The following is a 16,931-nucleotide window of genomic DNA, read 5'->3' as shown; positions in this document are numbered from 1 at the left end:
ATTCGCCCTTTCAAAAGAAAGGAAAAAAACTCATGACCTCATAAGGCACTAGCTAAAGAACTCATTCATTGTCTCTGTGTATTTAGTTTGACTCAGATCCTATATCTGCACCTTTACTGTTGGTCTTTGTATGTCCAGCAAGGCTTAACTATGTTACATGCCTTGTTAAATGAACACTACAAAGAAATGTGACAGCCTAAAGCGCAGGGAATGGCAATAATGACACAATGATGAAAAAAGCAAGGAATGTGATGAGAGGAAGGAGAGCGGTACCTTTGCCCCCTTTACACCACTGCAGTCACACTTCCCACATGATGATCCAGAACATCCCTGAAAAACAGAAAGAGAAGTTGGGTTAATTAAAAAGTGATACCATAGTGCACCACTAGATGGCAGTGGGTGCATGCTTGACCTTAATCACTGCACATAAACTGCACATGGAGTGCTTCTGTTTGATTTTAAAGCAGACTTTGCTAAAACAGTCATTAGACACATAGTCAATCTGGCTGCTGTGAGTGCTGTGGCTTTCAATGTAGTCTAAACACTCATTAGGTATTCTCTTAATATGCACCATGACTCTATTACCCACCAAAAAGAAAAAGCATTTAAAACTCCACTACATTATCATTTAATACAGGCTAGAGATCATTACTGATATCAGTAGAGTAGATCTAGTGACAAAGTAGCTTAGTCTGCTATCAAACCTGAACAATCAACATCAGGCTACAGACTGTTTGGTCTGGACCTAAACTTGGCTGCCTGCACTGCAGAGCTTCCCCAGTTATTTGACCAAATAAAGCAACAAGTGATCTTGCAGAAGTGATTAAAAGTCAGACAGAACTGGAGTTTTGTCTAAGCAGAGTCTAAGGGCAACATTCATATGAGTCACTGTTCTATTCACACAGACTGGTGGGAGAGAATGCAACAGTGCTGTTCTGGTGTTAACACCCCAATAAATGACTTCTACAGCCCAAAAGCACTTGGCCAGCTGGGCCAAATGTTCATCTCTCCATCACTTCCTACATTTCCCCCACCCCCTGACTTTCTCCAGTACACTGGAGAATGGAGCCTGGGAACGGAGCTGCTCTCCTCTTTTGCTCCATTCCTCCGTCTTTCTCTCTCTCTCTCCAAGGGCAGTCATTCTTTCGCTCACGTGTGAGGCAGTTAGCCAAAAGTCTGCAGCCAGAGCACAGCACCAGGGGTCAGGCTGAGATCCCCCTGCCCCCGCCTATGCACCCCCCACCTCATGTTCTGGGTAATTGAATCAGTGTGTGGGTGCTGCTAAGGACCATGAGAACTGCTGGTATCGGTCTCAACAATGCCTCTGGGTCAGTCCACTCTGGCCAGCAGTGTTCACCCAACTATGGCAAGGGAAACAGCTGGACACAGCCAGATCATTTCCAGGACTGCACATCCGACTTAACCTGAGTTAAGTGACCTAAGCCCTCAGACTTTCTGAGAATGATGATAAACAGTCTCTCCTGACATTTGCTGTCTTTTCAGATTATATAAACATTAAATAAAGGTGCCCATTAGGGTCTTTTTCATGAACCACTTCTGACTCCCTGAAGATCTTTTCAGTGATTCCACAAGAACTGTTATTATAAATGAGATTACGAGTGTAAAGAACATTTTTTCATATAATGTAAAGGTTTTGTAATGAAAGCTTTTTTTTTTCCTAGAACCATTCATCCAGACCAAGAATCATTTAGGAACCTTTATTTTTAGAAGTATAGTCTGTGGTGAAAGCTCAGAGCCTTCTGGGCCTTCAGAGAAGGGCTATAACGAATTCTGTATAATAAAGAAACAAACATCTGTAATTTGTAGTTGACTCTGTATGTGTTGTAGAAATACTCTTCTTTCACTGTTAAGTTTTGATTGGGAACAAAAGGTTTCAAATCTTGAAATATCTGATGGAAAATTGTCTAATCAGAAAAATGTCAATGTGGTATCTAGGTAGATACAGCCAAGCAAGATTATCATTTGACATTAGGAAAATGTATCAGATTCACTACTACTACAATTAGGATGAGACTGTGGAATCAAACAATCATGTTTTGATTTGCCTTCTGGAAGTCCTAGATACACCACTGACTGCGAATATGCCGAGTCTAGCCAGGTTTTAGTCAGTTGTTAGAAATGAATAACAGCAGTGGCAGCTCTATGCCAGGGCTCTTTTCTGAAAGAGTCACCTTAACTTCTACAGACAATGTAAAATATATGTTAATGATTTGACTACTAGTTTTAACATTTATGGCCTAATCTGAAGGCCTCGATATAACAGTCACAGTTCACTATCAAGTATACCTATGAGGTTCACGCACTGGAACACTGTGGCAATGGTTCTGAATTGCAAATGTTTGGATTTCTACACTTCTAATTGGTACAGTTTATATTTTACACCAGGCTAAACTAGTCAAGATCTGACTGTCAAAAGAAAAATCAAAAAAGAACAACACATCTTTACCACAGGATGGATATAACTCAGATAAGTAGAGCCTTCAGCAATTATATTCTCAATTAAGGAGATTTTCTCTAATCCCCCATTTATCCCTCCCCTCTCATCTATGTCTTGTAAGACACAATGTTCCAGTGAGATGTGTGGAGGATCAGACATTCCTGTGTGTCCATCGCATGACTCCTATCCCTGAAGAACCAGACATGCATTAAGAGCTTCATCTCTACCCATGTGCATATATGCTTTTATCACCAATGTGTATGTTTCAGCACCCAGCACTGCTGCGATGGCCATCTCCCAACTCAAACCCCAACACTGCTAATCTCGGGCCTGCATCACAGAAGCAGAGCAGAACAGCTTTGAAACCTTCATCTTATTTTCCCTTCCAGGCCAGTCTTGCGTCCCCGCAAACCCAAACATGATACGAGCAAAAAAATAGCAAAAACAGACAAGATCACTGATTAGAGGATAATCAGCTAATGGTTTCTATAGATGTAGAAAAATGCGAACGGTTAAGTATCTGCGCCATGTGAGACAGCTCTATAGAGCGTGTTATCTGAACGCTCTCTGCTGTGAAGTCGATGTGGGCTATCGTGAGCTCAAGCAATAACAAGAAGCCATGGATACATAAACCGTCTTTTTGCTGGTTTTGTGTGGGGCGTCTCTGTCCCGCTCTCAGAGCAAACAATCCGTAACCATGCCAAGAGAAAAAAAAAGAAAGGAGTGTAAAAGCGAAGGAAGAGAATGGAGGGAATGAATCCCACCCTTCTTTGCTGATCCACTGCTTCAAAGCTTATTTTCCCAGGCGAGAGCAGTCAACAGCCAGAAGGTAAACCGGGCCAAAATGTGGAACCTTTCTTTGAAATGCTGAACTGGAGTTAATCAGTTAATTTGCTACACATTTCAGGTGCTGCTTTCCAAGACACTCTTTTTCTATGCCATCAGGCTTCCATGCGAAAGACAAAAATATTTGCCTCACCACTTCCTGTAAAAGGGTGTGTTCTTAGGCTTACTGTACTGTAATATTGCAACACTTTCTTCCATGCATGATCTAGAGGCAGCGTGTTGCACATACACAGAGGGAAAGTGTTTGAAAATGAGCACAGATAGGATCTTAGGGAAAACAAATAAAATGAGCTTAAGATGCAATTAACTCAGGGTGAGCCGCAGAGATGGGGTATATACTGGACGGGTAGTGTGATAAGAGAGTGCGGAAGTCCAGCAGCAGCACTGGTCCAGCACTCTTTGTATTAGTCTGGCATTTCTCCATCTATATTTCAGCACTGTGGAAACAGGATAGCCAGTACAGCAGCTCGCTGAGTGTGCATGCGTGAGCAATACGTCAGGCTGATGTCACACGATGACAGCATGCAGCCATAAAGTGGGAGAAGACTGATACCAGCTGTCTGCTAACATTAAACCTAACCATCATTATATAAGGGAACACAAATAATGTACATTATGCAATAATAAGATAAAGTCTGTTTAATGTCATGTCTCTTGTAAATAATGGCTTGGCTGGCCAACTGTGTTAATATTAGAATGAATTCCAGCTCTGCTCAGTTTATGATTCATCTCATAAATGTTATTACAACAACACCCAGAACTAGAAAGTTCATTTCTACAAGCACAAGACAGAAATGTGGTAAATGTCTATTTATATCTTACATTGCTAGTATCCTGTGAGTATTTTGTGGCCGGTTTTAAACAGCTTTGTTTCATATTGGCAGTAATTTGAGATTTGATAAGACTTGATCAGATTAACTGATTGAGCAGCTGTCCAATTACTTTTCGTTCTCCAAAATGGAAGGATACAATCCTATACAAGCCACCTGATTTGGACATATACCCTAAAACTAAAGCTGACAAATTCACAATTAATGCCAAATTAACTGCATTGCACGTTGAAACACCATGCAAAATTTGATAAATCATGTTTAAATTCATACTACATTTGAAGAATATTGCATGCTAAAGAAAGAGGTTAAGGCATTTAAGAATCACTTCTGGAAAAAGGCTTTCTGACTGATCATCGGTATCAGTTCACTTAGAACTTCTGAGCACAACCAAGGAAATAAAGCTTTAATCAACAAAAATTGAAGGCATTTTTGAATAATCAACTTACATGTGCTCCAGGCGCAGAGCAAAATATTTATATTCCATCAAGCTTTTTATGTTGAAAGCCAATATAACAAGGCAATAGCTGAAGAAGCGCATCTGTTTGTTGGCCCATGCAAAAGAATCCTGAATCAAACCAATGAGTGAAATTGCTATTCACGAAAATTCTGACAGACCGCTTATTGCTCTCACTAGTTTAAATGTGCTAAAATTTCAGGAAATGATTTTGATTACACAAGCCAAGGTGCTAAAAAGGCCACAGAGGAACCATTTTTGGTTCACTCTAAATTTTCATTAATATGATATGCAAATGTGAAGAACCTTTTTTAAGGCTTAGAGAACCTCCAACACAATGTAACAGTTCTATGATAATTAAGGTTTTTTTAGAACAGCATGTTTGTGCCAAGAATCAATAAGGAACCATTACTTTTAATAGTGCAGAAACCCCTGATAATGAAGAATTTGACTTCAATTTATAAAATGTATTCCAAAGACTCCTACATGTCAGGATACTCCTCTTTAAGGTTTGATGAAATGCCAGATTTGCTAGGTTATCACATGTATTTCTTATCTGAAAAAAACACGGATTATTGTTGTTGTTTTTGGTTTTCCAAAAACTAAAACAAAGCTCCCCCACATTCATATCTCCAAAGCTCTGAGGGGAAGCTAAGGCGGCTTTCCTTCCCTTAAAGATAGAGATGCTCTAAAGAACAATATAAGATAAATAAAGAAAAGTCTGGGTCCATCCAGGAATGAGTGCCACAGCAAACCATGTTTGTTGGTACTAAATAAGGACAAGACAGTAGCTGTGAAAATGTATTAAGGGAAGATTTCCTTTGCTCAGTTATAGTAACTGTCATGTTTCAATTCTCAGGTTCATACCCAATACTACATCTACATGTTTAAAAGGTAGTCAAGAGAACTGTGTAGCTCATAAATGAGACATCTTCATGTGTTTTCTGCCCCTACGTTTCACAAACAAATTGCCCTTTAATGTCAAAGTAGGTGGTTCTCGGCCACATTGAGTGGCAAAATGCACCAGAGTTTCTGACAGGCAGAAGTCTTGCTTGCAAGACTAGGTCTAGGCCAATCCAGCAATCCTCATCTATAGTTATTTTTTCAGCAGGGGAATTTAACTCACACTTCTTGCACTGCTGCTCAGAGTTAAAGCTGTATTACTGAGCCATTTTCATACTCTTGAATAAAAATACCCTTAACTTTGGGAATAACACTGTTCCTGGAACATTCCTTAGAATGGCCCTCTAAATCTCCTAATCATGCAGACAATTAACCATTATGATATTTTTTCACAGGTTGTACTATTAGCAGCTATATGAAATATAGACTGGGCTGTAACAGAGCACTGAAAGTTGCAGCCCTGACCTCATTATGAGCGACTCATGTCACTAAAACACAGTTTATAGCTTCCATGTGAGGAAAATTAAGATGGCTTTACTCCAAGAAAGCAAGCCATTCTCAGAGCTTCATTAGCTCAGACAGGATTCTAGGTCCCTGACAGCCATGTGTAAAACTCACTGACCGAGACAGCAGGACACATAAATGGACAGTTAAAGCCCAGTTAAAGATTTACCTGCTTGAAAATAGGCCACTCTCCTAATTTGGACAAGTAGACGGATATCTTGTGGAGATCGAGCGTGTCTGTGAAATAATGTGTGTCACAGCCATCACACAGCTACTGGTGCATGTGTCAAAGGTTTGGAGACACCTTGTTTTCAGAGTAATATATGATTTGGGTAAGGAAAAACACTTGAAAATGTTTTGCAACACTCAGCTTCACACTCATCAAAGATTTTTACAAGGCATGATGAGTATGTCTGCCTAAATGATGACTCCTTTGAGTTTTTTAAACCATTGTTACAAGCACATTTTGACATTCAGGCCTTCATCTCAAAAGTGGTTTAAACACCTGAAAAGTTGAAGTGCAGACATCATAAGGTGAGAATTAAAATATGTTTCTATTAAATATGTTAGATCATTTTTTTACTGTCCAGCGTCTTCACTTTTGATAAGCAGTGTACAGTATGTGTGTGCAATGTTGTTCAAACACCGAGCATGCTTATGGTGCTGCCCTATTAGTGGAGATCTTAAGCTTCTCTATACAGGAGCATTGTTTTCTCATCTGGTCTGCTTTTGGAAGTCTGACATCCTTTAGACAGGAAGCACAAGTTTCCTATCATAGTAAATTCTGACTCATTTCTATGGCACTTTTAAAAGTGCCACTGTCTTTACATTTGACAAAAGCGCCTGGCCCAGATCGTCTAAACTGAAGCCAAGTACCACAGTGTTGAGGAAGGCTCAGTGTAGCTGGGAGAATAGAAGGAAGCATGAGGAAACCTTGCCTGCAAAGTGGAGGAACCATTCCCATTTTGAATGAAGTCATTGTCCATTATCGTGAGTACTGCTGTAATACTGCTAGCTTACATCTGCGCACATCTGGACTGTAATCCGTTCCATGTATTATAGCAGCATGCTTAGGGATAGCCTTTCTTACAGTTATTGCCAGGAGGTATGGAATCAGCCTGTTCTGTTGTCTTACAATGTACACACTGAGACTGCACTGAAGGCCATCAGCTACGCATTCCACAGCATCTAAAATGCACGATCCCACACCTCTAGTGAATACACATTTAAAAACCTTCTGTCTCTTCTGAAAGGACAACAAAATTGGTATGACTTATACAATATGGTTAGGATATGGAAACTGGATATCAAATATATTAGTATTAAATACATAATACATATAAATATACAAATTGGAATGGTTGCCACTGTTGTATTAAAAACACTACATACACTGTACCCAAACCATCTACACCTTATTCGGTAACACTTTACTATAGAGCAGCTTATTCCATTACATTGCCTTAACAACTTTCTGAAAGCTGAATGCTTTCTGAATGCTGAATGCAATCATTTTCCACAGTCATTAGATTTCATAGCCAAATTATGGTGCAACAAACAAAATGTGAACTGGGTGTATTGGGTTGAGGCAAACAAAAGCAGTATATGCATGCACTAAGATGTCACAGGACTTCATCATGAAAACAAAAAATGCTGTTAAGAGGGCAGCACTATGTAATGTCTGTTTTTTTTCCTAGATACATAACTAATTTTAACATTTTTAGCATGCAAGCTCTGGCAGAATGAGATTTTTTTTTCGATGCCCAGTGAGCCAATTTGATTACTTTAGGCTTGTATTTTAATAGTTTTAAACAATTAACAAGGAAAGACAATTAAATCATTAATTGCAATTATTTATTTGACAATTAATCATCAGCTAAAATGTCATGATTGTAACAGCCTTAGTGCTCTAACTTTTTAGGGCTGAAAAACTGTGCTATAGTAGTGACAGTACTACAAAAGAAGAAAATTTGCAAAGTAAACAAAGAAGCTGCTGGTATTCTCTGAACAATGGACTAGCCACCCCAGAGTATTGTCACTACTACGCTACATGCTGTAGTTGTGACGGTACTAAAGTGATTTATTTAGAAAAGTGAGTACCAAAATGTCTTTACGTAATGCATAACAAGTGATCATTAACATCCTAACTGCTTAGAAGCCACAAACAGGTTGAGGCTTCCTCTCTGTTATAACTTAACAACTCAGGTGGTTTGCATAGATTCCCATGAAATTACTAAATAATTAGCATTGAAATGTAATAACCCTGGGATTTAAGAGGTTAATACAGAGCAGCCCCAATCAATCTATTTTGTGTAGATTACTTTTTGGGTGTTCTTTCTGGCGGGTATGATGTATCTAGTTATACATGTTTCCTGTGGTTTTGTGGTTTCATTACTACACATATCTACTGACCTAACTTACCACAACCACAAAAGGAGGGGTCTATATCTGTCAAATTACACGGTGTGTTAACAGTAGCACTGTCTGTGCACTGCTCTTAGGTCAGCATTGTTGATTTACACCTCAGGGTTGAGTGAGATGCATGATGGAAGCTGATATAAATCAGTTCTAAATAATTATTACCAACAGACATGAGAAAGAACAGATACATTAGTCACCATTCAGACTGATGCAACAGAAGCCTTTTCTTTTGATTGCCTTGTCTGGTCTGAAGGAAGCACAAACTCAGCTGCTGTAGATGGTCTCAAAGCAGCATAGAAACTTGGCATACACGCATGCAAACTCACACTTACCACACATACACAAACTTCCGTGCATTGAAATATCTCATAACAACACTCAACAATACTCAGAGTTGGCATGATCTGTCTGCCAACCACCAGAGCCTGCTCCAATTTTACAAATAAAATTATCTTTCTATCTTCACCTTCCGCTTATCAGGTTCTTTTGTGTGGTGGTGGAACTTTTCAGTGCAGTACTTCTTTAATAGTGCCAACTGCCAGCAAGCATTTCTACACAGAGCAGCATGTCCATGTTAGATGGAGAACAGCAGGTATTCATAACTACAACAGAAATATTTATCATTCTCTTAACCCCTTCCAGATGCCGCAGTCGTGAGCACTTAAACAGCGAACGCAGCCCTGAACCGAATCAAAAGAAATGCTGCAATTACATCCATTCGCTACTTCTTCCCTTTTCCCACAGTAAGTGTTGACTGCATCATGTTCACTCACAGAGAGGGAAAGTAACCTCTGAGGTACAATGTGTTCTTTGCTACATCTGCTTAATGTGGTAAACCAAAGACCAGGGGAACCATGTTACAGTACAGACCAGCAGAAAAAAGGAGTATTAATAAAACAGTTAAAACAATAAAAGCTAGTCACATGTAGCAGAGCATGACTCTGTATAAACTCATCATTGGAATGGTAAGAAACATGGACAAAACACACACACAAGCTGTGAGGCTCTTTAACATATCAGATTACAAGAGAGATTGATCAAACATGTTAAGACTGAGAGGTTAATGGCTGCCAAGAAAGGAATTCTGGATTTTTCCAAATACAAATGATTCTCTTTCTGTAAATATGGAAAACTGAAGAAGCAGAAATGCCCACACATTTATGTGTGTGCGACTGTGTAAGAGAATGTGTGTGTATGTGTATGCTTCCTTTTGTAAATTTTCTGGTCTTGATTTTGTAGTAAAAATAGATGAAAACCAGGTAACCTTCAGTTTACAAAAGCTACAAGGTCTTTTATTATTTTTTTACTTCAAAGGCAAAACCATTTGTTTTTGTTTACTGAGGTCAGGCTCAAGGTTAGGTTTAGAAAATTCTTATAACATATATACTTATACACAGTGCAAAAGTCAGGAACCCTTTATTTCATTATGTTGAGTCCAAATGGCCTTTAAGTACAAGCCCCAATAACTAAATATAATATCTTTATTTCAGTATTTAGCATGTCCAGGCTTTGTCTTTATTACAGCTTCCAATCTTTCAGTTTTTCTAAGACACCTGCAGGGACATTTCCCACACCAATAAGTTCAGTCTTGTTGGTTGCCTTTTCTACTTCTCACAATCCTATTAATCCCAAACACGATGATGTTAAGCTCTTAGTCAGTCCACTGTTCTGAGAACACCAGCAACTTCTTTGTTTGATTTGCAAATTTTCTTCTTTTTGTCTCTTTCTTTCTCAGTAACAGCTTCTTGACAGCTACACATTATTTCAGACTCATAGTGTTGAGTTGTCTTCTCACAGTGTATTTATAATGCATATGAGTTATACACATGACCATATGTCTGGCATTGTGTAAAAATAAACCTGAGTGTGTGTATCTGTTTAAGGCCTTTCAACTGTAAACCTTCTAGGCAGTAGTTGTTCTGGTAGCTAAGTGAGAGAGACAGCTTTGTGCCCTCTCGCTCACCCTGAAGGGTTAATGATGAGAGGAGAACCCAAATACAGCAAATGGAAACACAAATGAAGCATATCATGACCCCATTAGGCCACCATCCAAAGCACTAAAGCAGTGATGAGAGCCCAAATGCTGTCAGCACAGTCAGTAGTGGACCAGGGCTCTGGAGAACCTTAGAAAGCCAAGAAGTTCATCGGGCTAAGTGATTCTGGCATTATAGTTAAGCCTAGCGAGAGAAAAGTTAACTGTGTTAACTGTGTAAGTTAAATATGTTAACTGTCCAGAAGCAGTTTCTTGGCTTGGATGCAAGTTCTTGGAATAATTAAACTTTAATTGCTATAGGATCTTTACATTTTGTGGAGGTTTTTTAACTTCAAAAAGATTTTCTTCCTTTTATCATATATACACAAATAGAAAAAAAAGGAAACCTTTTATATTTAAATTTCTATATTTAACAATATTTTATTATATTTAACACTGTGGGTAGAATTCAAATATAGTGTATTTTATAAACAGTCTCTCGTTCCAAAGGGGTCAAATGGTCAGCTGTCATGTGACCCCTAAGCAGCGTGTCTTGCTAAAGCCTTGTTTATCCGACACCTTGGTGACCTATCTGCAGATTCAGCTGCTCACGCCACCACAGTTAACCCTTGCCCTTGAGTTTCTTCCTTTGCGTATATTTATGTGTTTTGGATTGGTGCCCCAGTAACAGGCCTAAGAGACCACTTCACTTTAGCCTGTCTGGCCCTGCTGGCTCCTAGCTTCACTCAGCTATCCAAGCACCTAAGTGTTCAAGGTCAACTTAACACATATTTAGGGCCCTTAGCCATTAAGCGGTTTTCCTGCACCTCCTCCAACCACACACATATACTTGTAAACTCCCCCACCCCTAATCCTACATCAACTGAGAGTTGCCCACTATGCTGGCCAACTGGTTAATGCCTCACTATAAGTCAGGTGGGCGCAGCACTAAAAACATTGTCACATTTTACAATTTAAAAAGTGACAAAAATGTTTAATTAGGTTTATTTTTAGCATTTTCCAACCTAATCTCTAAGGGCTGCATCTGTAGCTCATTGCCATTTACCACAGACATTCATTTCAATTAATTTCCCTGCACAGAGAACCCAAGCAGCCTCAGCACTGACTTCTATTAAGAGTGTGTTTTGAGTCAATAGGTTTTCTGTTCTTTCTTAAATACAGAGAAATGTGTCTACATTATAGCCCATGGTCAAAGAAAACCATAGATGAGGCACTCAGAGAGTAGGGTGAAAAATGCTGGTCGCTTTTAGGTCTTTAGAGGCTCCCACAAAGTATTTTCTTCAATAAATATACAATAAATATAAATTCCTTCATTATAAAGAGATAAGAGTGTACTGAAGCACATATTTTCCCATTCAATATGATTTTTGATTCTGAGGTCAAGATTTCAGTTAGAGATATAGATTTTATGTGTTAAAATGTCTATATTTGGCTGAGCTCTGATTGTATTTATACAAATATTTATTTCAAAAACAAAGACTGCTAAATAGTATGTAGTTGAATATGTATGATGATCTCATAAAACTGCAACTGAGCACAAAAATACACAAATTACAAAACCTTAAACTGCCTTTTATAAAACCTTACATGAAATAATAAAATCTGAACTGATGCATAGAATACTTTGATCAATGTTTCCATTTTCAATATGAGCATATTCATTTGTGTATATGATATGTATGTGATCGTGTGTATATACTGCAATTCAAAACACAAATTCAAGTATAACACGCACACACACGTATGTAATTACTTCTATACACTTCATTAATTATTTCATACTGTAGGAATGAACACTATTCAAAACTTCTCCTAATCAGCAAACACGGTCTGCCAACATCTTCACATTCCGCTGTGGTTGTGATGACACGCTAGACTGCACTGTGTCCTGGGATGAGTTAATGTACATTTGGAGTTAATTTGGCTCTTTAGTCAATAGGCAAATTACGTATTAAAATCTCTATAAGAGGAGAAAAAAGGCCCCCAGTTAAGGTAACCTACTACCCTTCTCTGCATGAGCAGTAAAAAACATAACACAGAAACACATCTCAGAAAAATGATATCTTCATGATTCGCAGGGCAACTTTCCAGGCTCTAAAAAACATGGGCAAGATATAAACAAACACAAGACATAAAGTGTTCTGAGCTGCTCAAATGTGTTGTGCTATGCTGTCTCTGAAAGCAAGAGCGCCTTTTGGAACACCCTAAAATAGATTTGTTGTCCTGAACAAGCCCAGGGAGATTTTCTATCTGTCCTGTTTCTCCTCTGAACAAATAGGGTATTGAGAGATAGAAGAGGAGGAAGAGAAGAATGAGGCTGTGGTGTGTTTTCTCTGAGAGGGCTCCAGATCCCAACAAGGCACTTGCACAGCCTCACAAGAATCTGGCAGGCATGTGAAGTGCTGCTGGTGCTCTGTTTCTCTGGTTCAGAGAAGAAAGATGGCGGGTGATACGTGATGGCCTGTTTCTTGTGGTCATAAACAGTGGGTGAGTTTAGTAGCCTTAAACCCAAACTCTTGTAAAGCTGTAGTCACTACACTGAGTACTGAGTAACTTATAGGACCGCATATCCAGCATCTTTCAGCACAGAAACCAAAGTCTATTAGGTGCTACAGGTCTCGTTTTACAAAGACATGCTAAAGCTTGAAAGCGACTGGCATAAGCGATGGCAACAAAACAGAATGAAATGAAGAATTATCAAAAAAGATGGCTGAAGTAAAACTGAGTAAAAGCATCCAGAACTCCTCACAAATACACTAGAGAACACTTTGTTCTAAGGTTTCTAGACACCTACTCATCCAACCTTTCCTCTGAAGGCAAGGTTATTAACTGGGAGTTTGTCCCCCCTTTGCTGCAGTATCAGACTCTATTCTTCTGAGAGATGTTTTGACACTGGATTTTGGAAGATTGCTGTGAGAATTTGACTGCATTTACCCACAAGAGCATTGGTGAGGTCAAGTACTGATGTTGGATGATTCGTTCTGGATCACAAACACCACTCTAACTCATCCCAAAGGGGTATAATGGTGTCCCATCGCTCCAGGGAACACAGTTCCACTGCTCCACGGACCAATGCTAGAAGCTTTATACCCTTCTAGCTTATGCTTGGCATTAGGTATGGTGCTTGGCATTGGATATTTTCATGTGCAACTGTTCCACAGCCCCATTCCTTTGGCAATGCCTTTCAATGGACATTAAACAAATTCTGTAGAAGTTTTGGAGAAATGGTGTAGAAGTAAAAGCATTAAATTGAAACTATTCAATCCAAATCAAAGTTTAAAATCATAAAAGTATTCTTTAGGTACATGTAATTATTTAAATGTAACCAGTTACTACCCACCTGTGGTCATTAAGGTAGAGGGGAATGGGATATGCACACTGTAGTGCATATTCCAAGATAAATTTCATAGCATCTGTGTATACATATACATACATTGGATTAAGCCAAATCCAACTGTTATGCATGTTCATCAGTATCCTCTAATGGTGTGGAAAGTCCCAAAGCATCTTTTCAGCTCAAGAACCACCTACAAACTCTCCTTCTCTCTGAGTCTCTTTTCCATCTGTCTCTGCATCACTTCATCACTAGCACTAAAGGGAAACTGAACATTCCACTGTATTCCCACTGAAACGCCCCTCGGAGACAGAACAAAACCACAAAGAGACATTTCCTAAAGTTTATACATCAGTCCAAAGTTTAGACTTATCACAGCCACAGGATGGGAAAGCTAAAGTAAACTCATTTTAAGCAGACCATTCAAAAGTAGTGATCATCTCTCAGCGTGATCTAGGCCAGGCTAACAATACATCCAAGTGCTGTAGTGAGTCACCCTCAGACAGGATGCCTCTGCCCACGATATCCCAAACAGGACAAACGGATGCATACGTAACCTCAGGTCTTTTTTGTTTTGGAACAGACGCAATTGCCAAGCACTATATTTAGAGGCAGTTATCAGACACAGGCTGACTAAATGTAAAAACAAGCTGTGTCTGGTTTCAGTCTGATACAAGTCTGGCCGATTCAGACTCCAGGTACTGCAGTTAGAATGGCAGATGATGACAAGTCTGAGCACCACTGCTTATTTAATGTTCCCGAGAGGGTAACAGGGTGAGCAAACAGGGGTTTTCCATCCCTCAGATGGCAATAGGATTCATTTCTACTTTATTCTGCTTTTTAAATATAAACAAATTATTTCCATATATATGTATGTTGTTTGGATATCCATTACATGACCAGTGCTGCCAATGGCATATTTATCACCACTGAAAACAAAAAAACTTGTGTTTCCATTTTTTTTCCATTTATATTGTATGAAGATTTCATGATGAATGGATAAACAGGAATATTCCAAAATTGGCAAACCATAGAAAGACACTGGTTTTCCCACATGTGAACAAAACTGTTAAACATTTAGGATGATTTGATTTCTTAAATTAATCCCACATTCATTGTACCTAACATACATGAGATTGTTGTAGAAACATAGCTGTTGAGCTGAGCTTGTTGAATGCTCTTATTACTGCAGCTAGATATCATGTCTAAACAATAAGTTGCATATATTTAACATATCCTTATATCTATCCTTAGCGACTGGATTCAGACATCAGACAAGGTCTCTTGTACATCAGGCGAAGCAGGCTGTGTCAAAAATCAGGCAAAATGGCTTCAGAAAAGGCGACATCAAGCTAAGCGGCCTTAGACAGTAAAGTCTGTGTGACAATCAGACAAATTAAACTTCATTCTTTATTAATACATCAATTACAGCTTCACTGTCAAATTAAAGAAGGCAGTACATGATAAAACAGGCCACGGGTCTCCTTAAGAGAAACTGCTCATCAAACTAACATAATTATATTAACTCACAGTACTTTTATTTTCAATACTGAAGTACCGTAGAACTCTCTACAGCCACTGTTTCTTTATCTAATATCTGTGTCTTCAGTAAAATGTTAATGATGCTGCATAGAACGAATACATCAATTACATGTGTTGAGCCATCAACGTGATAAACATAGCCTCTGTCAACAGTGTGGGTGGAGTAGAGATTTGCAGCAATCAAGACCAGATCCACAGAGGGAATACAGCCCTACTAAGAGGGAAAAAAGCTGTTCTGGCATCCAGTGGGCATGAGGCACACGCACACACACACACACACACACAAACACATACACACAAGACTACTTTCATTGACTGTTCCTGATGTTTATCATTTGGTACAGGGTACACGGCATGCCTGTGTCTGAATCTGCTGACTCCACATCTCCAACACATACAGTGGTTAAATATGGCATGAGGAAAAATTATTTTTGATCTGTTGAAATCTGTACTCACCAGAGAAGAGCCTCATTGCCTCTGGTTTCAATTGAGTTCACATGAGTGCAAAGCTAACGTGATGTTCTGTACATGCCTTCTAAACTCATTTTGATAACATCCATCCCATTCGACATTGTGCACCATGTTAAAGCTTGGACATCTGATCTCTGCAGACAAGCTGGCCAACTTGACCACATTCTGTCCAATAAAAGCCACAGACGCCTGTTCTACTTGTGTGGCGCTCTTCTCAGAACATCATCCAGCATGTTGGCATGAATAATAGGTTAATTTGGTTCATGCGGTTGTAGAAAATGCTATAATATGAATTTGTCATCCTAATGACATCTCTCTTTCTAACAACATCAACATTGATCCCTCAGAAGTCTGATGATGAAAATGTGACCTAAATGTCATTTACTGTAGCAGATAAAACAGAAAAGATTAATTTAAACACAATATATGATATGCATCAGTACCAAAGATGACCAATATCCCTAAAATTGCCTTATCAATCAGTTAAAAGAGTACCTGTAGCACCAAAAGGCAATACAGTACAGTGGACCAATAATTCATGTATTCATATGAATTTCCACATTTCTAAGTCTTACTGTATGAAAACGTTGATGTCCACATGAAATATGAGACTTGTGCCATCAATTAAACCTGCTTGTAACACATACAGGAAGCAGACCAAATAGCAAAGGACAGCAACCAAGACAATTATTTTAAAAAGAAGCAGAATTTTCCACACATAATATAAACCCTACATCACATTTACCAGGTCTGTCCATACTGGTCTAATTTTTATGGCCTGGGGTAGTGATGAACCTGAGCGTTCAGGCTTTATTTAAAGCATGTTTTGCACTCAGCTGCTTTGAATGCATGCTGAGGGGGCGAGAGGACCATGTGCCTTGAAGTCTTGAAGTCTTGAAGCAAAAATGTAATTAATTAATGATTAAAAGGGTTATTTGGGGCAATCCCATAGAATCCCATTTGGTTCCCGGTAAAACTTTCAATGTATGGTTCCTCAAAGGGATCTGACACATCTGTAGCATACAGTTGACTGCCATGGAGAACAATTTTCTTGCGCTTTCCTTTAAAAGAACAGAAAACATATAATCAAAAAGGCCTACAAGGTCTTTAGAGAAGGCCTAATGATTTCTCTGAAATAAATAACTACATATCTGAACATTTTAGTTAGTTTT

At 38.9% G+C, this 16,931-nt stretch overlaps 1 protein-coding gene across 1 annotated transcript in view; it reads right to left on the bottom strand.

Annotated features, from left to right (window-relative positions):
* Positions 1–16,931, bottom strand: part of col4a1 (collagen, type IV, alpha 1) — a 58,023-nt gene that overhangs the window by 30,804 nt on the left and 10,288 nt on the right. Inside the window, exon 2 of the mRNA XM_036594868.1 lies at positions 274–330. Coding sequence (XP_036450761.1) covers positions 274–330 — 57 coding nt within the window. The remainder of the gene's footprint in view (positions 1–273; positions 331–16,931) is intronic.

Source organism: Colossoma macropomum, unplaced genomic scaffold (genome assembly GCF_904425465.1).
Source record: "Colossoma macropomum unplaced genomic scaffold, Colossoma_macropomum, whole genome shotgun sequence".
NCBI classification, from domain to species: Eukaryota; Metazoa; Chordata; class Actinopteri; order Characiformes; family Serrasalmidae; genus Colossoma; species Colossoma macropomum.
The sequence above is the reverse complement of the archived record's forward strand: the minus strand, read 5'-3'. Positions and strand labels throughout refer to the sequence as shown.